General features: G+C 38.9%; 1 protein-coding gene across 2 annotated transcripts in view; it reads left to right on the plus strand.

The window, feature by feature from the left end:
• The window catches only part of celsr1a (cadherin EGF LAG seven-pass G-type receptor 1a), a gene marked incomplete at its 3' end in the record, with an annotated part of 95077 nt that extends 67903 nt beyond the window's left edge, over nucleotides 1-27174 (plus strand). Inside the window, exons 7-34 of one of the 2 annotated variants that reach the window (XM_084407604.1) lie at nucleotides 1838-2001; nucleotides 2111-2236; nucleotides 6360-6532; nucleotides 6610-6795; nucleotides 6872-6985; nucleotides 8323-8497; nucleotides 8592-8733; nucleotides 13800-13920; nucleotides 14059-14242; nucleotides 14355-14456; nucleotides 15339-15433; nucleotides 15563-15772; nucleotides 16678-16861; nucleotides 16973-17116; nucleotides 17240-17420; nucleotides 17573-17740; nucleotides 17891-18017; nucleotides 18441-18641; nucleotides 19970-20144; nucleotides 23120-23232; nucleotides 23335-23414; nucleotides 23513-23639; nucleotides 23739-23864; nucleotides 24080-24174; nucleotides 25213-25313; nucleotides 25539-25694; nucleotides 25804-26031; nucleotides 26906-27174. In XM_084407604.1, the coding sequence (XP_084263730.1) occupies nucleotides 1838-2001; nucleotides 2111-2236; nucleotides 6360-6532; nucleotides 6610-6795; nucleotides 6872-6985; nucleotides 8323-8497; nucleotides 8592-8733; nucleotides 13800-13920; nucleotides 14059-14242; nucleotides 14355-14456; nucleotides 15339-15433; nucleotides 15563-15772; nucleotides 16678-16861; nucleotides 16973-17116; nucleotides 17240-17420; nucleotides 17573-17740; nucleotides 17891-18017; nucleotides 18441-18641; nucleotides 19970-20144; nucleotides 23120-23232; nucleotides 23335-23414; nucleotides 23513-23639; nucleotides 23739-23864; nucleotides 24080-24174; nucleotides 25213-25313; nucleotides 25539-25694; nucleotides 25804-26031; nucleotides 26906-27174 (4267 nt within the window). The remainder of the gene's footprint in view (nucleotides 1-1837; nucleotides 2002-2110; nucleotides 2237-6359; nucleotides 6533-6609; nucleotides 6796-6871; nucleotides 6986-8322; nucleotides 8498-8591; nucleotides 8734-13799; nucleotides 13921-14058; nucleotides 14243-14354; nucleotides 14457-15338; nucleotides 15434-15562; nucleotides 15773-16677; nucleotides 16862-16972; nucleotides 17117-17239; nucleotides 17421-17572; nucleotides 17741-17890; nucleotides 18018-18440; nucleotides 18642-19969; nucleotides 20145-23119; nucleotides 23233-23334; nucleotides 23415-23512; nucleotides 23640-23738; nucleotides 23865-24079; nucleotides 24175-25212; nucleotides 25314-25538; nucleotides 25695-25803; nucleotides 26032-26905) is intronic. The other variant, XM_084407605.1, reaches the window with a different exon arrangement.
• Between the last annotated feature and the right edge of the window lie 744 nt (nucleotides 27175-27918).

Here is a 27918-nt window from a genome sequence, read left to right on the forward strand (position 1 = left end):
TCCATCTCTCTGTAAACCGAGCAAGAAAGTTGTTCTCATCATTCTCTTGAAAATTAGTCATAATTGTCTAATTACACTTTTGTGTTCTCTCTCACACCCCTGCACAGTCCTCCAGGACACATGTCCACATATCTTGCTTTTGTTAAAAGATCTTCTCATGCTTTTAGGTGGCAATTGCAGTGTCAGATATTATTTCATGCTGGAACAAGGCTGTGCATTAAAACACATCAAAGAAAGAACAACAACAGATAAATGTGAAGGTTTAACCTGTCGCTCCAGTCTTATAAGCACTGACCTGTTTTATATAGCATGGCAACATTCCACAGCAATTGACAAGTTGGTTAGGGAAGGTCACGCCCCCTTTCACCTGTCTGGCTTCTCTCTTATAAAGCTTTGCATGTGCTACGCTGATCATGAAATACATGCTCTGTATGCACACAGTAGCCTTTCAAAGTATACTCCATTTGACAGCGTGTACTAACACAAGCAACCAACACATTTGCAAAAATGCCTTTGGGCCCTATTTTAAGGATCTAAACGCATGGTATAAAGCGCACTTAGGGCGTGTCCGAATCCATTTTTGCTAGTTTAACGACGGGAAAAATGGTCGGCGCTCCCGGCGCATGGTCTAAAAGGGTTGTCCCTATTCTCTTAAAGGGATACTCCACTTTTTTCGGAAATATGCTCATTTTACAACTCCCCCAGAGTTAAACAGATGAGTTTTACCGTTTTAGAATCCATTCAGCCGAACTCCGGGTCTGACGGTACCACTTTTAGCATAGCTTAGCATAGATCATTGATTCAGACGAGTCCAGTAGCATTTCTTTCAAAATGACCAATGGGTGCAGCAGGCGTAGTGATATGACGCAGCGCCTAAAAATAGTCCCCAGCTCGGTAACTTCTTCCAACGTGACCGGGACTAAGTTAGTCTAACCTATTAGACCTATTTTCAGGCGCTGCGTCATATCACTACGCCTGCTGCACCCATGTTACGGCCGCACAGTTCCTTGATTATTACGCCGGAATGAGAGTAGTTCCTAGCCATAAAGGCTTAGAAAATCGCAACTTTTCATTTTCCGTCGATCTTAGTACACGGTTTAACTACAGAAGAGTCAAGTTTTAAATAGGAAAAATATTGAAACTCTTTGGTCATTTTGAAAGAAATGCTACTGGACTCGTCTGAATCAATGATCTATGCTAAGCTATGCTAAAAGTGGTACCGTCAGACCCGGAGTTCGGCTGAATGGATTCTAAAACGGTAAAACTCAACTGTTTAACTCTGGGGGAGATGTAAAATGAGCATATTTCCGAAAAAAGTGGAGTATCCCTTTAATGAGTAATGGGTGTGTTTTGGGCGTAACGTGCAATAAACCAATCAGAGTCTCATCTCCCATTCCCTTTAAAAGCCAGTTGCGCTCACGCCATGGCGGATTCGCTATTTACATGGTGGAATTTGCAAGCAATCCCGAGAGGAAACGGATCTGCTCGTGTGCGAGGTTAAAGCGCGCAAGCAGACCATCTACGGGACAAGCATCTTTATGTACACAATAATAATCTTTTACATTGTAATCCTTTTATTTTTAATATTTGGCACGTTTGTTTGCTTTGTTTCTCTAGTAGATTGTTGTTTTGTCTCTTCCGATTTGTTATCGTCTGTGAAACCATCTGGGCTAGTGTTGCCACCTTGTGGACCAACTAATTGGTGCAAAGTTGCGCAGTTAGAAAAAAACTAGTATAAAGCAGGGTAGCTTACTAGATTGTGAAACAGAGCTATTGATGCCATTGACTTGTTGGAGAGTTTGTTGGGACATTTCAAAGTTTTGTCTTCTCTCTTCAGGTCTTTGGATCTCACTGGGCCTCTTCTGCTTGGCGGGGTGCCCAACCTTCCAGAAGATTTCCCCATACGGAACCGGGACTTTGTGGGCTGCATGAGGAACCTAACGATCGACAGTAAACCCATAGACATGGCCAGTTACATCGCAAACAACGGCACCAATGAAGGTCTGACATGAATCACAGCATATTTCGAAACTATAGTTTCGCAAACTTGTTCTTGTATTATTTTTGTACCTCATTAAAACGAATAGCGATATATTTATTGTTCTGCCAGGCTGTCCAGCGAAGAAGGACTTCTGCTCCGAGGGTTTGTGTCAGCACGGCGGTCAGTGTGAAAACAGGTGGAACACGTACTTTTGTGACTGTCCTGAAGGCCGGGGCGGCAAGAACTGCGATCAGGGTAGGTGGGCCTATTTGGTAGCGTGCCAGTGCACGTGAATGCGCATGCATACATGCGTAGAGTATGTGTTTGTTATTCTGAACTAGGCGTTGATTGCTCGTGAACTTTAAGGAAGCAGGCAGTGGCGTTAATGCGGCAGTGTTTCCTGAAAGGGAAATGTCTCCGCCGATAAGCATCAGTCAGGATCTGCTCCACTCTCCTTTTCTGCCCCATATCAACCTTACGGATACACACTCCACATACAATCCCATAATGCCTCTACTCTGCACAATAAGTGGCAACAATATCAAAGCTTTGGTTCTACAACCTGTTGTTGTGACCTTGTGGGTCAAACCAAATAAAAAAAAACTGATGTAATTTCGGTTCAGAGTTTTACGAAAGATAAACCCTCAGATGATTAAAGGGGTCATGACATGTTTTTTTCTTTTCTTTTATTGTGTTCCCTTAGGTGCAATTATAGTATTACTATAGTTTTTTGGACAAAAAACATTTAAAATTGAGTGATTTATGACCTTTTCCCACCCTGTTTCTCATGCTCTGATTCAAACAGTCTGTTTTGAGGGTGTTTCCCCTTTAAGAGTTCAGTGTTAACACCCACTGTTATGATTGGATAACGTCAGTGCCTATGCATCAATTGTTAACGCCCCCTTGTCAAAACGTGCGGATTTTGCGGAGCTGTGTTTACCGTTACCATAGTAACGGGTGATGCGTTCGAGGCGATTGCAATGATGTTTGAGTCGGAATCAGAGGAAGCGCTGTTGAAGCGTAGTTGTCTACGCTAGAGGCGGTCATATGCAAACGACTGCTACGTCACTTCGTACTGTGACGTCACTTCATACCATGGATCCAGAACGAGCTGTATTTAGAGCTTGATTAAATAAATGATTCGTTTATAATGGGGAGGACGTCTTAAGCTATGAAACTTGCAGGATGTTTTAATGGTACAAAGACCTCTTATATGCCAAAAGATCAAGGCAAATTTGGTTTCTCATGTCATGACCCCTTTAATTGTTTTGTTGCTTTAGCTTTGTTCCAAAACCTAGTGGGCCACCTTGCTGCCTACTGTCAGCTACCTTTTAAGGCAGCCAAACCAAAACACTCTACTTAGGCAGCCATTTCACACCCCTCACAAATAGCGCTCGTATACAAAGTTTGATGTTAGCATGTTGCTAAGCTAATGCCTTGAAACTCTAATAAGATTAGAAAAGACAAAACACACATATGTTGGGAAAAAGTAGATTTTTTAATTATATTTAATTATTTTTTATACTTCTTGCTAATTGATGAACAATAAGTACATTTATAATCAGTTGATTTGTGCCAACATGATGCTTCGGTAACAATGCAGTATTCTTATAAGCATACACAGATTTTCGGGCTGTCACAATATACCAGTATTGATGATTACCGTAATATTTAAACATAAAGTATTGCTATATGCAAATACTACACATACTGTACAATAATATCGTAAATAATCTAGTGCTAAACTTTCTGTTCACCCCCCTACAGTTATTTTAAGTGTGACTAGCCATAAAAAGAGACAACACAAAATAATAAGTTAAATAGTCAGCTCATTAGCTTTTGCAACATAGTTTAATTGTCAGTTTTGGAGTATCTGTCGGACTGTTCCCAGGTTCACTCACAATTACAGGAATCACAGAACCTTCTGTTCTTACCTCATTTTATGTGGATTTGAGAAGTCAGCACTCTTGCGCAATGAAAAACATGTTTGTCAGTTTACAAGCTAATAAATTCGCCACATTTGCCATCTTTGGCAGTCAAAACTCAACATATACTCAACAGGACTTTACACACTACTTTTACAACTCTACTGTGATTAATTGACTGATGTGTATGAAAGTGGGTGTGTTTGCATGTGTTTGAACAACCCAAATGATAGCGTACCTGACATCCCCAGTGGTTGTTTTTTTTGCGGTTGGACGTTTTGTAAGGCTCGAGGCGCCCGAACGAGAGGGGATAGTGTGAATCACGCTGGTCTCTTTCAGGTCCCTCCACAGGCCTGTTGGGGCAGCGCTCCATTATAAAACCTGGATGTTCAAGCCATGTCATCATCTAACAACAACCTCGTTGACTGAAACAGCCTTCTCCAATTTAATATTCTGGCAGAGAAGCGTGTCTGCCAGGAAAGGGTGTTATTTTTGATGCTGATTAGATGGATGCCTGAAGTAGCCTTGATTGGGCTCTTTTTTCTTTTCTTTTTTTCGTTATAGGATAGCTCTGTTTTGGAGCGAATGGCTAATTTCCAGAGCGAGCAAAGCGCAGTTTAGATATTATCACCTCTACACTTCTGCCATAGCACAGATAGAGTGTCCATCTCTAGTAAAACACGTAATTCTGCCCACGATGGCTGACAGTTCCTGGGCAAATTCTCAAAATTCAGTCACGTCAGGCAATATATGTGATACTTTAGTTCATTATGCATCTTCAAATTTCTGAAATTTTTAAAATTTTTCTGAGATTTATGGATCAAACTTAAAGTATGTACTGTAGGTGTCTCTTTTTTTTCTTTTTTTTTAAATGTGGGTGGGGCTTGCCTGAGCAAAACTTGCCAACATAATGCATTGTGGGTGGTTGTCAGAGAATTATTGACCCAAGTCTAAAGACACCACAGAAGCACATATACTGTGGATATAGTTCTCTAAAAATACAAATCATTCACTCACTTATTCATTCATTCAATCATTCACTCACACCCATGACGTTCCAACGTGTCTTCTGTGGGACATAAAACAAGATATTTTGAAGAATGTTGGTAACAAAACCGTGTTGGTGTCTATTGACTTCTATTGTATGGTATTTTGTTTCTCAAAATATCTGCTTTTATGTTCCACAGACCAAAGAAAAAGACAATCAAAGAGTTTTGGAATGATGATGATGATGTTTTTTTGGGATCTTTCTCTGGTCATTTCAGTGTCTGAAGAAATGTCCCATTTACAAACACAAAGCATAGTACTAGCAACACCAAGGTCATGTGTTTGATTCCCAGTGCATGTGTGATAACAATTATACCTTGACTTCAATGTTAATCAAATTGGATAAAGCAGCCAAAGGATAAACGTAAATGTAATATTACTGAGGGTAGAATTTATCAAGTCTCTTGTGTCATTCCTTTAATAACTCTCTGTTGTGATGTGTGGTAATATTGATTCATAGGAGTTGTAGAGTTGGCTAGAGTAGGGATTCTTCACGCAATTTCTGCCAGTGATCAGGGCTCTTTGAGTTCTCAAGTCCTCACTTGACTCTGTGACTCTACAGTAGCGTTTCCATATGATCACACTTCTGCTATGCGATTTGCCCGCACACAAATCAAACGGTAGAAGGGAGTGCAGCACTGATAAGTCTTGGTTTGTTCTAGGCTTCTCCACTCCTTTAAACTGCAGGAGTTTTTAATAGATGTTATGACTTCATTGTCAAGATACTGTTGATTAAACTTCCAATATGTGGCCCAGAGCCACAAGACTCAGCATGTTAATGCTGAAAACGGCAAAATTAAACAGTTTCCATTTTATTTTTGACTTTTTTGGTCAATTTTTTTTAACATCATAGTGAGGACAAGGAAAAGGTCAAATGTGACCAGAAAAGTTGAGACCCAAATTCAAAGTCCCATCACCCACAAGGTCTCATTGTGCCAGTGAATGTGAAAATAAAGGTCGAAATCATCGAAAATTCTGCAAAATTGTGTGTGCAATTTTCCAATATCAATAGCGTAGAGATGTATGAAGCACTGCTCACACAGACATTAATTTCAAACCAAGCAGATTTCTGTTGGCCAGCATGGAGAATTCGCATGACCAACTTGAACCCAAGCCAAAACGGCGTGAAACCAATTGCACCAATTCCTATTGGAACGGCTGGATTTCGTCCGTGAAATGCATATTGGAACAAAAATGACAAAAACGAGCAAAATTGGAACGACTGGATTTGGTCCGGACTACAGTATATTTGACTGCTTGACCAATAGCATATATATATATATATATAGTATTTATAAGTATTTATATGCTAAAATATGCTAAATATGCTAAAATAAATATGCTAAATTATGCTAAAATATGTTTTTTATGCAGTCAGTCATAATCCATTTCTTTCTTTCTTGCAGTCATGCCTTCACCACAGCACTTTGATGGTCATGCCATGGTGTCATGGAATGACCCTGATATCACCATCGCCGTGCCCTGGTACATCGGCCTAATGTTCCGCACCAGACAGACCAGTGGAACCACAACCCTAATGCAGATCAACGCTGGGGACACGTCTCAAATCAACCTTCTGGTAAGTGTACAAATGTTACACTGCACACTGTACCATTATGTAAAGTAAATATTTAATTTGAAACCATTTCCTTTAAGATAAGGGACAAATATGTGCGGTTTGAAGTGCTCCTGGGAGAGGAGAAAGTGGCCACGCTGGATTTCCCGGAGGTCCGAGTGAATGACGGGGAATGGCATCACCTCCTCGTGGAGCTGAGGAGCAGCAAAGATGGGAAGGACATTAAGTACATGGCACAGGTTTTCCTGGACTACGACATGTTCAAGGTCAGTTCTGTGGTACACCGTCTTAACAAGTCCTTAAGATGAAACCTGTTTACTGACATCCTTGCATGTTTTACAGAAGTCAGCTGAGATTGGAAATGTACTGCCTGGACTCAAGCTGAGGAGTCTGTTCATTGGTGGGCTTCAGGGAGCGAGTAGCAGCGTCCAGCAGGGATTTCAGGGATGCATGCAGGTGAGGCCAAGGGAAAGCCTTTGAATCTTTCACCTAGAACGAGACAGTAGCAGTTTCTTGGCAAAACAGCTGTACAGGACAAAAAAAAAAAAAAAAAAATGGAAGTAATTGTTTTGTATATAAAATGGAACCGAGTAATTTATCTGTTTTGATAATTATTATTTATTCATATTTGTACTAAACATTTATCTGACATAAAATGTCACATGATCCTTCAGAAATTATTCCAATATGCTGATATTTGCATGATTCTTTGGTTGAATTTAAAGTTTACAAGAACGGCATTTATAAAAAAAAAAAAAATTAATTATTACTGTTTACTTTTGATCAATTTATTGCCAAAAGTTTATTATAATTTTTTGTAATAACCCCAAACTTTTGAAATGGTATTGTATACCCTAGTGAAAATAAAAACCTATTTAAAAATGTATTTAAAATACATTTATTTCAAACTAAGTATACAACAAATCAATTAACATATTACTGACATATCGCTTATTGACTAGACTTACCGATATAAATATTATAATTTAACTTTATGTGGAGTACTTCTTTATTGCACAATACACATTTAATATTAAGCATAAAATGTGCTTAATATCACTATTAGTAAGGATGGTATGATCTCTGTAAAGTATCAATCTTTAAATGCAAGATATTTAAAGTGTACCTAAAGTATACTTGCAATAGTTCCACTTTAGCACAAACAAATATACTAAAGTATATCTTTAGTTTGACCTCAGCACTATTTATGGATAACTAAAGTGCATTAAGTACAAAATTAGTTGTTCCAGTTTAGCAGACTATACGTGTACCAATTTAGTATACCAAAAGTGAAAATGCAGGGTATTTATATACATATATATATGTATAAGTACATACACATGCAAGTACATAAATGCATTTGTAGTATTTAGCATAAAATAAATGTATTTCAAATCAATTTTAGTATATTTATTTTTCACTAGGGTACATATAAATCTCCAACCAGAATAAAAAAACAGAGCCTGAGTAATTATGGTGAACTTGATGTGTGACCCTGAAGAAAACTGTCTGAAGATGAAGTTTGCTACAAGTTTGCGCTTGTCAATTTACTATTATTTGCACCATTACTTAACGCCCCAAAAAAGCACGTCTTAAACCAGACGCTAATTTACACTGCTCTTGGTTGATTGCGTTAGTCATTATGGAAATGATCCGGATGCGTCTGTCTTCTTTAATGTGAACATTGTCAGTAAATCGCCCACTTGGGTTTTCGCTCTCACGCTAATATTTGCCCTGTTTAGTAAATCTGGCCCTAAGTGTAAGGTGACTGACTTTATATAAACGTGTCCCAGGGGGTCAGGATGGGGGAGACCGCTACCAACACAGCTAACATCAACATGCAGCAGGCACTAAAGATCCATGTGGAGGAAGGCTGTGACGTGGCCAACTCCTGCGACTCCAACATCTGCCCCGCTAACAGCGACTGCACAGACGACTGGAACGCACACACCTGCACCTGTGACCCCGGTACTGACACCTGCATCACATTCCCTGCCATTGGACAGATGCATCTCATTTGAGTTCACACATGTTAATCCAATTCTCTTTCTGTCACTCACAGGTTTCTTTGGCAAAGATTGTGTTGATGCGTGTCATCTGAACCCGTGTGAGCATTTGTCCACGTGTGTTCGTAAGCCGAGCTCCTCTCACGGCTACACTTGCGAGTGCGGTCAGGACTACTATGGACAGTACTGTGAAAACAAGTAAGTCGCATGCCAGATGAGATACCAGATAAGATCAGGCTGGTTTATTGTAGTTTTGGTATAGCTGGTGGACCAGCATAGCCGTGTTGTTAAATAAAGTAGCATGACTAATGATGATGGTTAACCAAAGAATCTTGCTGGTTAAGCTAATTAAATGGTTAGTTCAACCAAAAATTTTAATTATGTCATCATTTACTCACCCTTATGCCAATCCAAACCCATAAAACATTTGCTCATCTTTTGAAAGATTTCATTTTTGTCCATTCATTGAAAACCCACGCAACCAAAATTTTGGTTACACTTTATTTCGATGGTCCACTTTAGACATTCTTCTAACTATAGGTTACTTTGCAACTACATGTCAACTAACTCTCAGGGCCCTATCTTGCACCCAGCGCAATTAACTTTGTACACCGACGCATGTATCATTCCTATTTTGCACCCGACGCACAGCGGACTTTTCCCTCCACAGACGCACGTCGGTAAATTAGGAAATTAACTTGCGCTCCCGGAGGCGGTTCAGCGAAAAGAGGAAGCGTGTTCCGGCGCAAACGTTCCCTGGTGCTATTTTGCAGGTTTAGAAAACAATTCCGCCACTGACCAAGAAAAACCTAGTCTAAAGTCAGTGGCGCGTTGCACATGTTATTCATATGCTATTTTAAGGGCGCATGCTTGGCCATAATCAATGTAGCGTGTGCGCATACACTTTGCTTATCTCATCTACACACAGACGCAGCAGTTCTCATTTTTAGAAAACCATACATTATTACAAGGAAAAATATTAACACACAAGGGAAATCAATGTTGTGTCCATGAAGATGTGAAAAAATAGGCATAAATCTAGCTTACACATTTACCCAAATTTTTATACGCCTGTTTAACCGAAGCTAATTTGGGTGGGTTTCTCCAATCCCCATACAATGTCACTTCTCTGTGTTTTACGGCCCTGACGAGAACGTCGGTCTCCTCGGCTGTGAACCGCTCCTGGCGCGCACCTGGCAAATCCACCGTTATAATAGCAATCCGCCATGGAACAAGCACACCTGCTCTTAAAGGGAATGTGAGATGACGCTCTGATTGGTTTATTTCACGTTACGCCCAAACCACACCTATGAATAATGAAGCTACTTCAGACCAACCCATTTTAGATTTGCGTCGGGCGCAAGAGTCATTTATCCCGCCGGTATAATAGCAACAGCGCCCAAGACCCGCCCATAAAGTTACTTGCGTATCGCGCTTGATACTTGCGCTTCAGATCGTTAAAATAGGGCCCTCAGAGTATTAGGAGACTGGTAGGTAAGAGTTAGATGTTAGGGTTCGGGGTTTGTTAAATAAGTCGACATGTAGTTGTAAAGTTACTTATAGTAAGTAGAACGTCTAAAGTGGACCATCGAAAATAAAGTTTAACGTTCAAAGCAATTTTTAACGTTCGTCAACCATATTTGATATATTGTATATATGTTCGTTGATAAAATTCTAAATTAAATAAAAATAAAGCAATTGTGTCTCTTCTGAAGAATTTGGATTAAACCGCTTGGATTGCTTTTACGATGGCTTTATGAACGTTTTGAAGCTTGAGAAGATTTACATCTCATACCATCTGTAAACTCCAAGGCAACGACTGACAGATTTTTTTATTGCATTCCAAAGAGCTCCGTAATCAGTCCCATAGTGGAAAATGAATCCATATCTGTATCAGCTGAGCCGGATCGGCATGGAATGGAATGGTTAAACAACGAGAACGGTTTGGCCTGACAGTGGAAAATGGTCTTTTTGGTTAGTGCTGGTTTATTGCTGGTCTAGCCAGTGGCCCAGAGAACAAGTAGCAATACAGCAGATGAAACTGGCCGACTAGTGTAGTATTTCAGAGGAAGTTGGTTCTAGAAGGGTTGTCTTCTCAGCTAACAGGAAACGTTCTCGGAACATTCTGGCAAGGTTCTCTCAAAGTTACGAACAAATGTTCTTCCAGTAACGTCAATACAATGTTCGTTCATAGTTATCTGGACTTTAATATCGCTCTCAAAACGTTAGCACAAAATCTTTATTCATACATCGTTCATTTTAAACATTACTACTCATTACTTGTTTCAAAACGTTCAACTATAAAAAAGTAGGGTTCCAATAATGTTTGTAAAATGATCAAATGGAATGTTACCGTAATGTTTTTGCTAAAATCCGCATAAACATGAAAAAAATAACGTCTTTCAGTTTTTTTTAAAACTATTCTTTTTGAATGTTCTGAGAACAGTAAGAAATAATTTTCATAACTTAATGGGAACGTTATCAAAATGTTCTTAGAACATATTTTTTGTTAGCTGGCTTGCTAGTCAAGTCTTTTGTTCCTGGTTCAACTGGTCAATAATATTATGCAGTCATGTCTAATAATAGATCTTGCATGGCACATTTCTGCAGCGTCAGGTCTTGACAAACTAATCAGGGTTTATATTGTGATAATGACTGGCTGACTGTACATTATAGCTTACTTAATTCCAGGATGGATTTGAAGCTGTTGCATTCTGAATGGATTTGAAACACTGCAATGAGTTTTTACACTATAATTTTCACTGTAACACATTGATATTTCTGTAATACTACATGTTGACTTGGAGTTGAGATGTCTTAGAGTTGAGGAAAGTTGCTTTGTGCGAGATGTTCACATTCCTGACAATCGTGCAGTGTAAATGATTTGCATTATGGATGTCATTTTCATTCCAGTGGTTTGTTTTTGTGTGGGTGTGTCTGTCATTGTGTTGGCTCTTCTCCACAAAACGGCGGGAAAACAACACAATACACCCTTGTCACAAGTCTGCACAAGATCCGCAGAATTGTAACCTTCCCTTTTATTTTCATATTTAATCTGCTGAACCCTCTGATCAGCAACGAATTCCTGTCTCAGCAGTCACACGTGGGACGTCTTTTCCTTTTGCTTCCTCTCTCACTCTGTTGATATGACTGTCCTCTATTAGATTAAGACCCAAACACGCAGCTAGCACCTGATGTTGAGTTAATAAGCACCATGCGGCCCTGCAGTCTGCGCTTTTTAAGGAGTTACAGAGAAGGAATTTTTCCTCACCTTCAGTGTCCTGAAATAAGTCAACAATGGAAATATACTGACCTCCAAATGACCTTCTGCCGCACACTATTGAATTGCTTTTCAGCACAAAATTTTGAAACAAAACATTTGCAATATCTTTGAACTGTAATAGCACATTAGCACACATAATAGCATAATAACACACACTTGACAAATTGCAAACGTGTGGTCTCCAGTGTGGTCTCAAATTTAAATGCATTAATGTAACCATGAAAGCACTCAAATATGACAAATTATTAATACTCCAATTTAGCTTAATATGCCTAGCTTCCACCAAGTAAATGATGAATTTGCATTAAAATATACTGACTTTGATTGGACGCTCAGCCTTTGACGTCAACAACACTGAATATGGCAAGCATTTCTCCTCTTATGTATAAGCTGATAAGCCTATTTATTTTGCTATTCCAATTATGCATGATTATATTCATTGTGTTTCATTATTTGCATTTTGCATAAGTTTTAGAGTATCTTTGGTGACTGTATTTTCTAAATCACCTGATTTCTGTGTAAAGCACAGGACAAACATACACCTGTAGAAAAGTCCTCGGCCACCCAAGAAAATGCGGTTCAAATTTGTTAACTTGGGCAGTTGGTCTATATTTGCTTGTACAAACAGGCACAAGCCTGTTTCTCATCAGTTTCCTGCCTTCACTGTTGTGTTATTGCTTATAGTCAAAAGTCTGCCTACCTGCACATCTAATCCCTTGATCCCTACATCATGACAAATCCTGCCAGTGATTGATGATTGGTTGATCTTCTTGATTTATTGGTTCTCTGAGTGTAAGAGTGTTGAGATGTTGCAGGTTAAAGTGTTTAAGCTTTGTCAGTGATGTCGCTTTTCATTGTTCAGTAAAATGCAGTAAATTAGAATCAGAGTAAATTTACGTTTATGCATTTGGCAGATGCTTTTATCCAAAGTGAATTCAATTCAACTCATGCTCTACTGTTTGAGCTACAGATAGACTAAATAAGATGAGTAAATTGAATTTGAAAATTGAATTTGAACATTTCAATCATGACAACTCTCAAAATAGTTTTAGCATGTTAATGAATGGCAGTGTTAATGTATTTGTTCTTGTTGGACTAGATCTGCTACGCTGCTGCTTCTGTTGATTATTGCTGCTGCTGCAGAGCAAGTATGGAGTTGCTATTGCTAATAGACACACAGATACACTGCTGTGAGCATGTAAGATATGCTGTTGCTGCAGAAATACCCTGTAGCAGATCTAGGCAGGTGGAGCTGGGGGAGGTGGAGGGGTTCAGAGGAACTGCTGAAGGACTAGCTTACAACAAACAATGAACCAGACTGTTTAAATGTTTAGAAACCAACAATCTCATTGGCTGCAAGATCAACAGAGGCCAATCAGCTTGTGGCATGCAGTAATGATGTGATTGCTTGCAGATTTCATGTAAAGGACTTATCAGCCTGCACCATATTGAGATATTTAGATATTTAAATATATTAAATACAGAATTATTATTACTGTAAAGCCAAAACGATCTCTGTTACTTTAATTTTCTATTAGCACTGTAAATATTCTCTAAATCCATATTGTTAAAAGCGCTATATAAATGAAGATGAAGGTGACTATTTCATTATTTATTATTATTATTATTATTTTATAAATAAATAAAATCATATAATATGATAATATTAAATATTTTCTCATCCAATTAAACTATTACATTAATCATAGTAAATACATAAATTGATCAAGATCAAGAAATTAATCAAAATAGTTATTTGTTGCAGAAATGCATTATCATTTTACATTTTAGGATTTAAAAAAAAAAAACATTATGACATTAAATGAAGGAGAAACATTTCTGTAGAATAGGTTCTGAACCTTCTTTTCACCCAAATTGTTATTCTGTTCATATAATTTGTAGTGAAAAACATTTTATTCATTTAATTCTAAAGAGACGTTTTGGGCCCCACTGTAAATTAATGTCTTTTTTGTGCACACAGAGTGGAGAAACCATGTCCTCGTGGTTGGTGGGGCATCCCAATGTGCGGTCCTTGCAACTGTGATGTCAGCAAAGGCTTCAACCCCGACTGCAACAAGACGACTGGAGAATGTCGCTGCAAGGTATGAAGATGGGATTTTTTTTAACAACATTCACCCGAACTGCTCTGAGCCTTTCAGTCTGGACTTGCTGTCCAAGTATTACAAAATGTCATAAAATGTCCCTTGACTACCTCGTCACAAAGTATCTCTTTCCCACAGGACAACTACTATCGACCGAAAGACGGTGACACCTGTTTCCCCTGTGATTGCTTCCATTTGGGTGCCACTTCACGCTCCTGCGACCCAGAGACGGGTCAATGCCCCTGCAAGGCGGGTGTGATTGGGCGACAGTGCAACCGCTGCGACAACCCCTTCTCTGAAGTGACCAGCACGGGCTGTGAGGGTATGTACTCCCTCTGACCTTCTTTGAGTTTAAATCGAAGATGTGTTAATGTGCATCTACACTAATGTAGTTCTAAGTGAGTATCGTAATGTTCCATATCTTCATCCTTCAGTTGTGTATGAGGGATGCCCAAGAGCCTTTGATGCTGGAATCTGGTGGCCCAGGACCAATTTTGGGCGTCCAGTTGCCATGAATTGCCCCAAGGGATCTATTGGTGAGTGCTGCAGGCCTTGTTATTGGATTTAATTGACAATGACTATCTACTGTATATATGTTTACATTTACATTTGGCAGACGCATTTTTCCAAAACGACTTCCAATTATACATTGTATCAGTTTATGCAATTTCCTGGGAACCTAACTCATGACCATATATATATAATGCATGTTAATCCATAGAGTATACAAATGTATGTAATTGTAAAAAAAATACATATATTATACATAATATTGTGACGTTTCTTGGAGTTTTACCATTGGACAGCCTGAAATAACCTTGCCATTACATTAAAAATTAAATGATCTGATATTTTTAGAGACATACTGACTTTAACACTCATTCATGATGGTCTACAGGGTCCTCTCTATGATATAATTTCCTGTGTCATTGTTGTCTTGACAAAAACAAAAAAAAGACTTGTTGGTTATACTACCTGACATTTGATTTGGTTTAGTTTGCTACAATGGGTTGTCTTTTAGTGTAAGGCATTAAAGGGAAATAAGAGTCTGAATCTTGTGCAAATGCCAGTGTTTTCAGTGTTTTTCTGTCGCTTGGCACTGCCCCACCCCACACTGACATTAGCCAGCTCTGTTAACAAAGAACTCTCATTGGCAGAACTATCCAGTTAGATCTTTTCATTGGTCGGGTAACCGAATGTTAATGAGGCCTCTTCTCTAGAGTATTGTGGGACATGGCTTGGCATCGCTTGTATAGACACATTTACCAAAGTGCTTGATGGAACGAGGTCTTGGTTTGAGAAACTTCTGAAACTGTACTTTCAGTAAAAGCAATTTTATATTTTTGTAATGTATTTTTTTATTCAAATGTATTTTATTTATTATTTTATTCAGCATATTGTTTTCTTACTGATTTTAGGCACTGCTGTCAGACACTGTAGTGACGAGAAAGGCTGGCTTCCCCCTGAACTCTTCAACTGTACCACCATCACATTCTCCCACCTCAAAAAACTGGTACATCTATCTGTTTTAATAATAATAAATCGATTTTATCTTACATATTATGGTTGTCATTATTGAAAAAGCTTATTTTACCTCTCTATCTCCCCTACTCTTGTTCATACCCCACCTCTTTCCGGTCAGAATGAGGAGCTGCATCGTAATGAATCAACAATGGATGGGCAGAAATCGAAGGACATCGCTCACATGTTACAGAACGCCACCGACCAGACCAACTCCTTCTACGGCAATGACGTGAAAACGTCTTACCAGCTCATTTCCTGGATCCTGCACTATGAGAGCCAGCAACAGGGCTTTAACCTGGCCGCCATGCGTGACGCTAAATTTAACGAGGTTGGATTTACTGCTTCCTCTCAATTGTTCTCTCAATACAATCTTCTTCAGTTCTAATACTTATTAGTGGTGTTTAAGACAAGGATCACTGTTACTTTTGCTCATACATCCGGTTCAGGGTCACATATCTGAACAAACCCAACTATTTACCCAACTATCACTCTCCCACACCATTTTTGCTACATGCATAATACCTCAAATTATGCAACTTGTTGAGGAGAGATGATTTCTCAAACATTTTTTCTACACATGTCGTGACGTGATAAAACAAGGTCCTATTATAATTAAAAGAGCTGTCTAGACTGGCAGTGCCCATTGCAGACATCGTAATATCCAAAATATCATAAATACTCAGGGTTTTGAATTATAACTGATGCTTGCCAGGCACATCTTCTTCAGTGAATGTAAAAATGTATTTTGCACTCACCTAGCTTCCACCCAGAACACCCTTGCAACTGAATAAACCACTCAGAGCATCTTAGCAACCACATACTGTAACAACAACCTGAGCAACCGTGTGACGTCAAGTTTTGCACATGCAAGCACTTTTTACTACTGTTTATTGCTATACCAATAATGGGATGTTAGGAGCATTTTCTATTGGTGTGTGCTGTGCTTGAAAAGAAAGAAAAACTCTGGCAGCCCATAATTGTGAGCTTTGAGGTTTAGTGGATTAGTGTAAATAACACAGCATATAATGACTGATGTCATGAGAACGAAAACGCCCATGTTTAAAGCTCATCTGGCAACATGAATGTACTTATCTTGATACATGGTTTTAGGATAAGGATACTTTAAGACCGCATTCATTATGTCTTGTCTTGGCCCAGATTCAGACTTCTAATGGCTCTCACATCTCCAGAATTTTACCATTAAATACCGAGGTATGCGTTTGAATGTTTCAGAACATAGTGAAGGCCGGCAGTGCAATCTTGGATGCCAGTAATAAAGAGCACTGGGATCAGATACAGAGAACAGAAGGAGGCACAGCACATCTGCTGAGAAACTTTGAGGAATATGCCAACACTGTGGCTCAGAACATGAGGAAAACCTACCTGAAACCCTTCATCATTGTTACCGAGAACATGGGTGAGTTACATTGATTTAATCAATTTAAATGCACTGTAGACCAATTATTGAGTAAATAGTTTTGAACACTACACAGTTCTTCTTAACCTCAATCTTTCTTTGACTCCTCAGTTTTTGCAGTGGATTATCTGGACGCCATTTATCCAGATGAGGTAAAAATCCCTCGTTTCCAAACAACTGACCAGGAGTGTCCCAAAGACCTTAGGTCATCTGTTCTTTTCCCGGAATTCAGCTTTAAACCTTCAGATCATAAAGGTAAACCATACATTATAGTAACAAAAAGACATTTACTTAGTTAAAGCGTCAGTTTGAAAGCAGAAATACAGCAGATTGGTTAGCTCAAAGCTGGTTCAACTGTGAAATATCTTGTTCTGGTAGTTTCTCCTACAGATGATCCAGAATCTCAGGGAAGCTCTGAAAAAGAGCACTATCAGGCTACAAACAAGAGGAAAAGGCATGCTGAGAGTCTTCCTCCATTTCCTGTGGTTGCAGTCATAATCTATAAAACTCTAGGCCAGCTCCTTCCAGAGCACTACGACCCCGACCGTCGGAGTCTCAGGTACAGAACGCCACTATTTAGTGTTTATCCGATTGAATAGCACTTGTCCAAATATTTAGTCCTGGTGGCATTCCACAGTCAAACACAGAACACTGTTCCCATGCTCAGAAGATTCATTTAGCATGTCATTGCTGCCCGTTTTTTTTCCACAGGCTGCCAAACCGTCCGGTCATTAACACTCCCATCGTGAGCACAACTGTGTACAGTGAAGGCGAGCCATTACACATTCCTCTGGAGAAACCAATCACGCTGGACTACAATCTTCTGGAGACGGAGGAGAGAACCAAACCTGTGTGTGTGTTCTGGAACCACTCTATCACGTGAGTCACAACCCCTCCATACACATTCATTTTCACATTTAATAACAGATAATACTAGCATTTCAAAAATCAGTCCGCATGCTTATTTCAGTAAGTTGTTGGTGTGTTGATGATTAATGCCTAAAGGTCTGGTATGTCTTTGTGTGTCAGTGTTGGTGGCACAGGTGGCTGGTCGTCCAAAGGATGTGACCTCAATTACAGGAACCACACGCACATCAGCTGCCATTGCAATCACTTGACCAGCTTTGCTGTCCTTATGGACATCTCCAAGAGAGAGGTACTGTGGCTAAAAGGCTAAAAGGTGGCCATCTTGCCCTTATAACTCATAGGGAGAGTTCACCCAAAAATGAAAACACAGTCATCATTTATTCATCCTAACTGACGTTCATCATCAGAACGAAAACATTCATCATTTTCAAATCTCACTGGTTCTCATGCGTGAAGCAAGCATGTTTGAGCTTCCTTTTACCATATTTGATGTGTGTATATTTATATGTGAATAGCAAGATTCATTTTACAATCTCTTTATGATCTTTTGGAAGCTTGCAAATGTCGATTGCATAGTCAATGGTTGGGCAAAAATCATTGAATATTAAAAATATCATTTGTGTTCCAAAAATTAAGCCTAAATAGGAGTAAACGATGGCAGAATTTTTCGTTTTTCTGATTCTTTTATCGACTTTTTCTCTCATTCTGTCAGCATGGTGATGTCCTTCCCCTGAAGATTGTCACCTACACCACAGTCTCCGCTTCTCTGCTGGCGCTCCTCCTCACCTTCATCCTGCTGGCCATCCTGCACAAACTACGCTCCAATCTCCACAGCATCTACAAGAACCTGGTGGCCGCCTTGTTCTTCTCCGAGCTGGTCTTCCTCATCGGAATCAACCAGACCGACAACCCGGTGAGGAACTCTTCTTCAGAACATTACTGTGTGAAACCTGCAAAATACTGTGAATTGAAAGCGAGCAGGAACTCAAAAGACCACACATGGAATTATAAGACTGGCTAAATGGGTTTGATCTTTCATCACGTTAAATCACAAGTGAGCAATTTGATAAATGTGGTTTGGTGTCTTCTCATTGAGAAAGTCTCATGTTGTAGTTTTCCCTCTCTGTATATCCAGAATGTAGATCCCCATTCTCAAATTCCACTAATTACTTTCTTAAGTCTGTAATTAACAGCTGGATATAGTTGAGGTTTCTTTGATAAATGGCTACGATTGCTGTGAGGTGGCTTTAATTTGGGGTATTTGACAATCCATCATTGAGTAGAAAAGAGCTTTAATGGTTTAAATCCATTTATATGTGGTTTGACACTATCTTTCTGGTGGCACTCACTGGATTTCAGCATTTTATACTTCAGATTTGTATATAGATGCTGCTGCATGTGAAACAACAGAAGCTTTATTATACATGCAAATATGTTTGCAATACCACTCATGAATGGAAGTTTTAAAATCCTCACTATTTTGCTCGTTCAAATTCCACATTTTCCAGCAGATTTTTCTCATGGAGGCACCACTGGTGTCTGCCAGTACTAGGGGTCGATTTAGAGTTATACCGACACACTCTCACATTAGTTTAATATATGTGAGGCCTGGCTACACGTCGGACACACTGTTTAGGTCTAACTCTGTAGAGAAGACATGTATATCTACTCCGATCTTTAAGTGCTTGGATTTCAAGAATATGCCCAGGTATAACAACATAATGCAGTAGCTATTTAGACTAAGTGAAAAAGAAGGTAGATGCTATTTACACTTAATTCCTTTGGACCAAGTGTAAATAGCAACAAATTGCATCTTGAGTACTACAAATAATAATGCATGCTATTCACACAAATGTGCTTTTATTAAGGATAATCGCTAAGCTATAGTGAGTAGAGTGAAAACAGGCTTTACCAACAAGTTTGGCTATTCACATTAAAAGTGTAAAATGCTGTTCATAAAACCCTTTTGAAATTACCTGGAGAAATCATGGCATGAAAAATGCTAATTCTGCTCCAAGTATAAATGTAAATACACTTAAATTTAAATGTGTACATCTTGGCAGTATTTGTTGTGCTGCCTTTAATTTATGGTTTTCATTTTTTGCTTTTATTATGTTGTAAAAAAAAAATTCTAATATACTGTATTGCAGTAATAATATAAACTCAATGTAAAGCATCTGAATGTATTGCAATAATGAGAATATGCTATCTCTCTCTCTCTCTCTCTCTCTCTCTCTGTAGTTTGTGTGTACGGTGATAGCCATCCTCCTACACTACTTCTACATGTGCACGTTTGCCTGGACGTTTGTGGAGGGTTTGCACATTTACCGCATTCTCACCGAAGTCAGAAACATCAACCTTGGCCACATGCGCTTCTACTACGCCATCGGCTGGGGGATTCCTGCTATTATTACAGGTCAGACACACAACCTTCAGTCTATGCTCTAATTACTATTTCATGTACATACAGTACACCCAACCTAACGTCTTTGCAGGTTCATATTTGTACGCTCATGCACTCAGCGAATGTCCATAATGTCAACACAGATACACACCTTCAGCTTATGAATTTGACGATCGGACATGTTTTTAATCCGCCACATTTATGTTGTCGGGCTTGGACTCGCCCCTTCCTTTAGATGGTGTGTGTTTGTGTGATCCCTGTGGGAATGAGACAGGACGCCATTGTCTTCATATTACTACCTCTCGGTCTCTCGCTCTTTCTTTTTCTGTTTTCTCTCCAACGGCTCCGCTCTCCATAATGGGTGTCACTTTCTCCACTGGCACATGCTCAAAGCAGTGAAAAAGCCCCTATCCTACAGATAATAGAGGCTGACCCGACTCCTCTCTGCTCCTCCCAGCTCAATGAATGGCTGCCTGCTTTCTTTACTCCTTTCTGTAATGGTGCTGTGGACATGAATGATATGCAGACCTCAAATTGTGCTGCTGTTACTTTTCTAAGTGATCATACTTACCATATTCACCAATAAAATGCTAAACATTTCAGAAGACTTTTCCTGTTAATGGAGGAACCCAAACCATATCTGGAGAATAGAATATCTTAGAATATCAGAGAAACATAGGGGAGGCTTAGTATCCACATAGAAACACTAGCAAACAGTCAAAACCCATTGATAATAGTAGAATGTCCTAGAAACGCTGTAGAATGTCCTAGAAAAGCCCTAACAATTACTCAGGGCAAAATAGCAACAAGCTAAAAATTTCAGAATACCTTAGCAACCACATACTGTAGCAAGACTCTAGAAACCACCCAGAACACCCTGGTATCCACATAGCAATGTATAGCAACTGTTCTAAGCTATTTAGCAATCACAATCACACAAAAAAAACAGAAACTACCTAGCAATATGCTTTAAACCAATGAGAGCACCTTTAGGAAACACCTACACTAGCAACACCCTAGCACCCTGAAACACTGCAGTATTTACATACTGTAGAAATATCTTAAAATACAACACTCCAAACATCTTAACTGCATCGCAACAACCTAAAAAACACTTGGAACACCTTAGTAACTGCAGAGCAAAGCCCTAGCAACTACCTAACAACAGGATATAAACCACTTAGAACACCTTAGCAACCACCTACTAGGGCTGTAATCAACCAAAGAAAATCTTGGTCGACTAAAGTCCTGAAATTTTCGACTAAAAATCGGCTAAAAATGACAAAAAAAACAACAAAAAACTTTCAATTAATTAGCTGCGCACTGTGCGCCTTGTTGCCTTGTTGTCTGCCTAAATGAATTATAAATAAACATAAAACACTAGTAGGCTATTTGCAGTATTAAATCGTTTTTGACGTAATTATTTTGCACTGAAATGAGTCTGACACACGAGTCTGTCGGCTCTGACAGCGTTGCATCACGTGCACCTGCGCAATATCATAGCCTATGATTTACGAAAATAGTACCTGTTGTCAACTAGTGATATCATGACAAGAACTTTTGAGGAATATGTAACATAATTTAGACAATTGTTTTTGTCATATGTATTATAATAACTGACAGACACTATAATTTCAGCCGCTCTGTACAGCTCGCGAACATAGGAGCTCAGCTTCGCTACTGAGACAAGAATAGACTATTAACTTAAAGCTTTTACTCTTAAACACAAAAGTCACTTTAATAAAAAAATTATATTTATTAAACAAACCAGATCAAGTAATAATATTCAGCAAACCTTCTAGTAGCCTACTTTCTTCAATCTGTCTCTCTTCTCCAGTGGGTTGGGCTAATCCAAAAGAAGTGAAAACAAGGGGGGTGTTCTGAAGACAGCGGTGCTGTCAGCACCCCCATTAGCAATTAGTGAAAACACCCCCATTAGCAATTAGTGCTTTCCACTTGATGAAATGAACGCGGCAAAACCTATTTTTTTTACAGTCTATGGGCAAAACTGATGAAATGAACGCGGCAAAACTGATTAAATGAACGCGACAAAACTAATGAAATGAACGCGGCAAAAAAATCGACCAATCAGAATTTTGGTCGAGCCAGAACGTATCGACCAAATAATCGACTAATCGACTGGGAGATTACAGCCCTACCACCTACAATAGCAACACCATAGCAACCACCCTGAACACTGTGGCATTCACATGTTAAAAAACACTCCCATAAACTTGCAAAAAAAAAAACTTGAATAAAATCACTCAGAATACATTAGTAACTGCATAGCAAAGCCTTAACAACCACCTAGAAAACCCTAGCAACCACGTAGTAATTACTCAGGACACCATAGCAACACCTTAGCAATCACCTACAGTAGCAACACCAAACCACCCTGAACTGTGGCATTCACGTACAAAAAACACTCCCAAAACAGGAACAGCATTGCAAAAAAACAAAAAAAACACTCAGAACACATTAGTAACTGCATAGCAAAGCACCCACCTAGAAAACCATAGCAACACCATAGCAACCACCTACAGTAGCAACAGCCTAGCAGTGTGTTAAAAACAACTGCAAACAGCGTAAACTGCATAGCAACACATTAAAAACACTCAGAACACCATAGCAACTACTAAGCAACACCCCTATAAATTACTCGGAACAACCAATTAACAACTCCCTGGAAACCACCCACAAAATCTTAGCATTGTGGGTTACCGTGACATACCGAACATATTTAGTTGTTCCTGGAACAACTTTCCTGTCTGAAAAAATTTAGTTTGACATAAACTGTAAGCTTGTCCCTCAAATCTGATTGGTTGATTGGAATGTTGTTCCAGGATCAACAAAGATGTTGATCCAGGCACATGTTGCACTTGGTAAAATCACATTCACCAGCATGGTGGCAGTAAGTAAGTTTTACAGAGAAACGCATGTTATCTTAGGATGGTGTAAAAGTCATGTTGGTGTTTATGTCCCATCAGGTTTGGCTGTGGGTTTGGATCCTCAGGGATATGGAAACCCTGACTTCTGCTGGCTGTCTGTCCATGACACCCTCATCTGGAGTTTTGCCGGACCCATTGGTGTAGTGGTGCTGGTAAGTCCATCCGTCAGTCATCTGAAGATCATTCTAACAATCAGTCTCGTGTAATTCTCTACCTGCATTAACTGCTTGAATGTTAAACAATCTCTTTAACAGGTCAACGTTGTTATCTTTGTGCTGGCAGCCAAGGCTTCGTGTGGCCGTAGACAACGTTCCTATGAGAAGGCTTGGGTCATGTAAGACGTTGTTATCCTGTCCCTTGAGAGCATTTACTGAGGATTGTTTTATAAAGTATAGTGGTACTCATTGTGGTTTGTTTTTGCATGTGCTCCAGTCCTGCTATGCGGATGGCCTTCTTACTCCTGTTGCTCATTAGCGCCACCTGGGTGCTGGGTTTAATGGCTGTCAACAGTGATGTCATGACCTTCCACTATCTGTTTGCCATTTTCAGCTGTCTGCAGGTAACAGTCATACTCTTTCTGAAAAATGGGAAATAAGGAAAGCATCACTATGGCCCGGTCACCACAGACAGGTTTTCTTTTCCTGTTTCTGTTTTTCAGGGCATATTAATTTTCTTCTTCCACATCGTGTTCGATAAAGAGGTGAGGAAACATCTGAAGAAAGTTTTCACGGGAAAGAAACAGTTACCTGACGAGTCCAGCACCACGCGCACCACCCTACTGACGGTAAGTTTCTGTAACACATATAAATGATTCAATATTTATACATGAATTATCCTTAATGCATCTGAAAACAGCTGTTAGAATCGGATTGAATGTCAATTTGTCTAGTAGCAAATGAATAACCAAGTCATTTCAATTATGTAATTTGCAGTGGTCTGGCATTTGGAAATGTATTATTTCGCTTGATTTACAGTACTGTGCTCTTCCTCTGTCTTTAGCGTACTCTGAACTGTAATAACACGTACATGGAGGACGGCGCGATGTTCCGCTCGGGCATCGGCGAGTCCACGGTGTCTCTGGAGAGCACAGTCAGGTCAGCTAAGAGTCACAGCAGCTACCTTACTTACACGCACAGGTAACACGCTACTGCTTGGGCACGGCGCTACACGCTTATTATGTAACATTTCACTTTCTCTTTTTATCCTACTTGACATTTCTCAATAGCTTTAATGATTTAATCTTTTTTAATTGACTCTTCTCTTTTCATATGCATGAGCAAAAGTGCATGGCTTCTGCTTTGCTTTGCAGTGCTGCGATAATGTACACAAACTCTAACCCGTCCCTGCATGTATATCCATGAATGTCGTGTGTTAACATCCGTCTCATTGTATACACTGAACGCAACCTTGTGACGTCTCAAATGCTCTGTTTATAGATTATTTTGCGTAATCCACTCATCATTATGTGTAAATAATATGAATTTGCTGACAAGATTCAGTATTATGATGTATTGGATGCTATATTGTAAGAACACCTCCCTGCAAGCTTGTTGCTAGCATTGCATACTAGCAGAATGACCTCCCATTTAACTACATAGTTCAGTCATGAAACTCTAGAGGACAAGCTGATAGGCTTCTGCTTATCTTGCAGCCAATGAGATTGTTGCTTGCTCAATATTTAAACAGTCTGGTTCATTGTTTGTTGTAAGCTAGTCCTTCAGCAGTTCCTCTGAACCCCTCCACCTCCCCCAGCTCCACCTGCCTAGATCTGCTACGGGGTTTATGTATGTCTATTTATGCAGCAGCAGTATATCTTACATGCTCACAGCAGTGTATCTGTGTGTCTATTAGCAATAGCAACTCCATACTGGCATGTATTTATGCATGTATATGTATATTAAAAGCTAGTCGTATCTAGGGCGTGTAATTAAGTGAAATTTAGACTCAAATTTATGAAGCTGAACCTTTGAATAACAAGAATTTGAGCAAGTCAACACAGGCTGATTGGTCATATATGGGACATTTTTCATTTTATTTTGTTTTTCACTCGAATCTAATCTCACTGTGTAGAGGTCATGTGAGGGGCATCTGTCTTGTATCCCTCTCATTCTCCTTCTTTCACTCCTACACAGGGATGAATTGGGTCAGAAGCCCAGTGTTTCATCTGGAAATGCTAAAGCCGGACACACTGACATTGACGGCTCACTCTTCCATAACGGCACTAAAGCAGATGGTATGAAAAAACTTTACCAAGCCAGCACTGATATATACTTAACGCCTGTTATCCACATGTAGACTAGGGTAGTGTGACATCTATATTCTTATACAAAATGTGTTGATACAATTTCATAGATTCTGTATGTATCTGAGTATGTATGATACATAAGCTCTGTATGTATCTGAGCTTCTGTATGTATCTTTCTAATTCTGAGATTGACGTAAGGTTGTGTGTATTCAGACTCAGATTCGGACAGCGAGCTCTCTCTAGACGAACACAGCAGCTCGTACGCCTCCTCTCACTCGTCCGACAGCGAGGATGAGGACATCGACATGAAGCCAAAGTGGAATAATGAGAGACAACCACTACACAGCACTCCAAAGGGTACAAAAGATGGTATTTGTCTTTCGTAATTACATTCAATATGGAAATCTAAAAAATGTATGGATGTATGTGCAGGTTATTGAAGTGTCAAATAACATTAACCCCGCCTTTTGTGTTTCAGTGGACACGGTGTCCAATCATGTAAAGCCCTACTGGCCGATTGAAGCCATGACAGCCAGTGACAGTGAAGATCCCAGAGGGGCAGAGAGACTGAAAGTGGAGACCAAAGTCAGTGTGGAGCTCCATCAGGAAAATAAACTCAATCACACCGGAGAGAGTATTCAGGACAAAGACCACCCAACACCCTCCGTTCAAGCCAACAGCAACCACCAGCCTGAACAGAGGAAAGGTAAGAATGGAAAATTAACACTTTTATTAACTGTAGTGGGACAGTGGGAAATTCGAAAACTCAGAGATTGTTTTGGTGGTACAAACTACAAATCAGCCACTGTGCAAAAAAAAAAAAAAAGAAAAGAAAAGTGCACAGCCAAGAAGAATTACTGTATCCATTCCTTATTTTGTTATTTTTTTTAATTATCAAATACGGAGTAACAAAAATGCTTTCAAACAAAATTTTAATGTTTGATTGTAATTATAATGCAAAACCTGATACTTATCTTACAAAAAAAATATCTAAACCTTGACAAAAAGTAGTATTTTAGAATAGTATCTAAATGCAAAAACAAATAAAATTAAGAAATGACGTCTAAAAAAACAATGGGAATCCAAAAGCCAAACTATAGAGCTATACAGGCGGTTACACGACATTACACACATTTTTATTTTTTAACACGTCCAGATAGCACTATTCTCACTTAAAATTAATAAATAAAAGGATTTTAAAGGCCTTCACTCTATTTTAATGTGAAATATTTAATTTATTGAAAAAGAATATATATATAAAAAAAGAATATATATATATATATATATATATATATATATATATATATATATATTAATTCTAATGGAAAAAAAAAAACTCATGGAAAATGGAATAAATATTGTATAGTTTCATAAAATCCCCTCAAAATTCTGAATAATATAAAAAAAAATATTATCGAACAATAATGTATTACATTGATTTTCCTGGGAAAAAAAAGTTACATTTCAAGGCTTCGGTCACTTTTGACCAAGTGTGACCCCTAAACAAAGAGGTCCAGAGGCTTAAGGAATATAGTCAAACAAAGATTTGTCAAATATCCTCATGTACTTTCTTCTCATAGGTATTTTGAAGAATAAGATCTCATATCCTCCTCCGCTGACAGACAAAAACATGAAAAACAAACTTCGGGAGAAGTTATCGGACTACAATCCCCCCACCATCTCCTCCAGAGCCCCCTCTATTGCCTCTAATGATGGGGGCAATGGCCACAACGTCCTCATCAAGCCCCCTCATCGACCGCCCGTCCCACCACGAGAACAGCAGAACGGCATGGCCATGAATCTGAAATCAGTGACCGTCAACGGCGGCAACCACTCAGACTCTGAGTAAGACGTTCTTTCACACTCCACCTCGCTTCACCCAAACCTATCTTTTGTTATCTGTTTGTTTTGTGTGTGTTTTTTTTGGTTTTAATTACAAAAATAAAGGCAGTTTAGTAATGGGTTATAAACTGCATGAGGGTTCATTCTAATATACTATTAATAATTGCATTATTAGTTGATACTAATACCAGTGAAATATCATGATACCAATTTTGATACTACCTCAAAACCAAATTGGTGAAATATTTTGAAATTGTTTAAAATTTGTCCAGGTCAAACGAAAAAAGGGTAACACTTAACTATATAAACTTTACATTTATAAACATTTGTTAACTACATTAGTTAACTAAAAATGATCAGTTCTTCTACATCATTTATTTAATCTTAGTTCATTTCAACATTTGCTAATACATTTCTGCTAACATTATTTAATGCACCCTGAACTAACAGTGAACAATTGTATTTTTTTATTAACTAACATTAACAAAGGTTAATCAATGCTATGAAAACATATTACTCATTGTTAGTTAACGCATTAACTAATGTTACCAAATGAGACCTTATTGTAAAGTGTAACTGAAAAAAACAAGATATTTCTTTATTTCTTAGTGACATTTCACTGTTCTTCCTGGAGAAAGTGTGATTATTATATATTTATAGGGGTGTAACGATACCCTCATGTCACGATTCGATACATATCACGATACTGAACTCACGATACGATATTATCGCGATACGATATTATCGCGAT

Source organism: Rutilus rutilus (assembly GCF_951802725.1).
Source record: "Rutilus rutilus genome assembly, chromosome: 4".
In the NCBI taxonomy this organism is placed as follows: Eukaryota; Metazoa; Chordata; class Actinopteri; order Cypriniformes; family Leuciscidae; genus Rutilus; species Rutilus rutilus.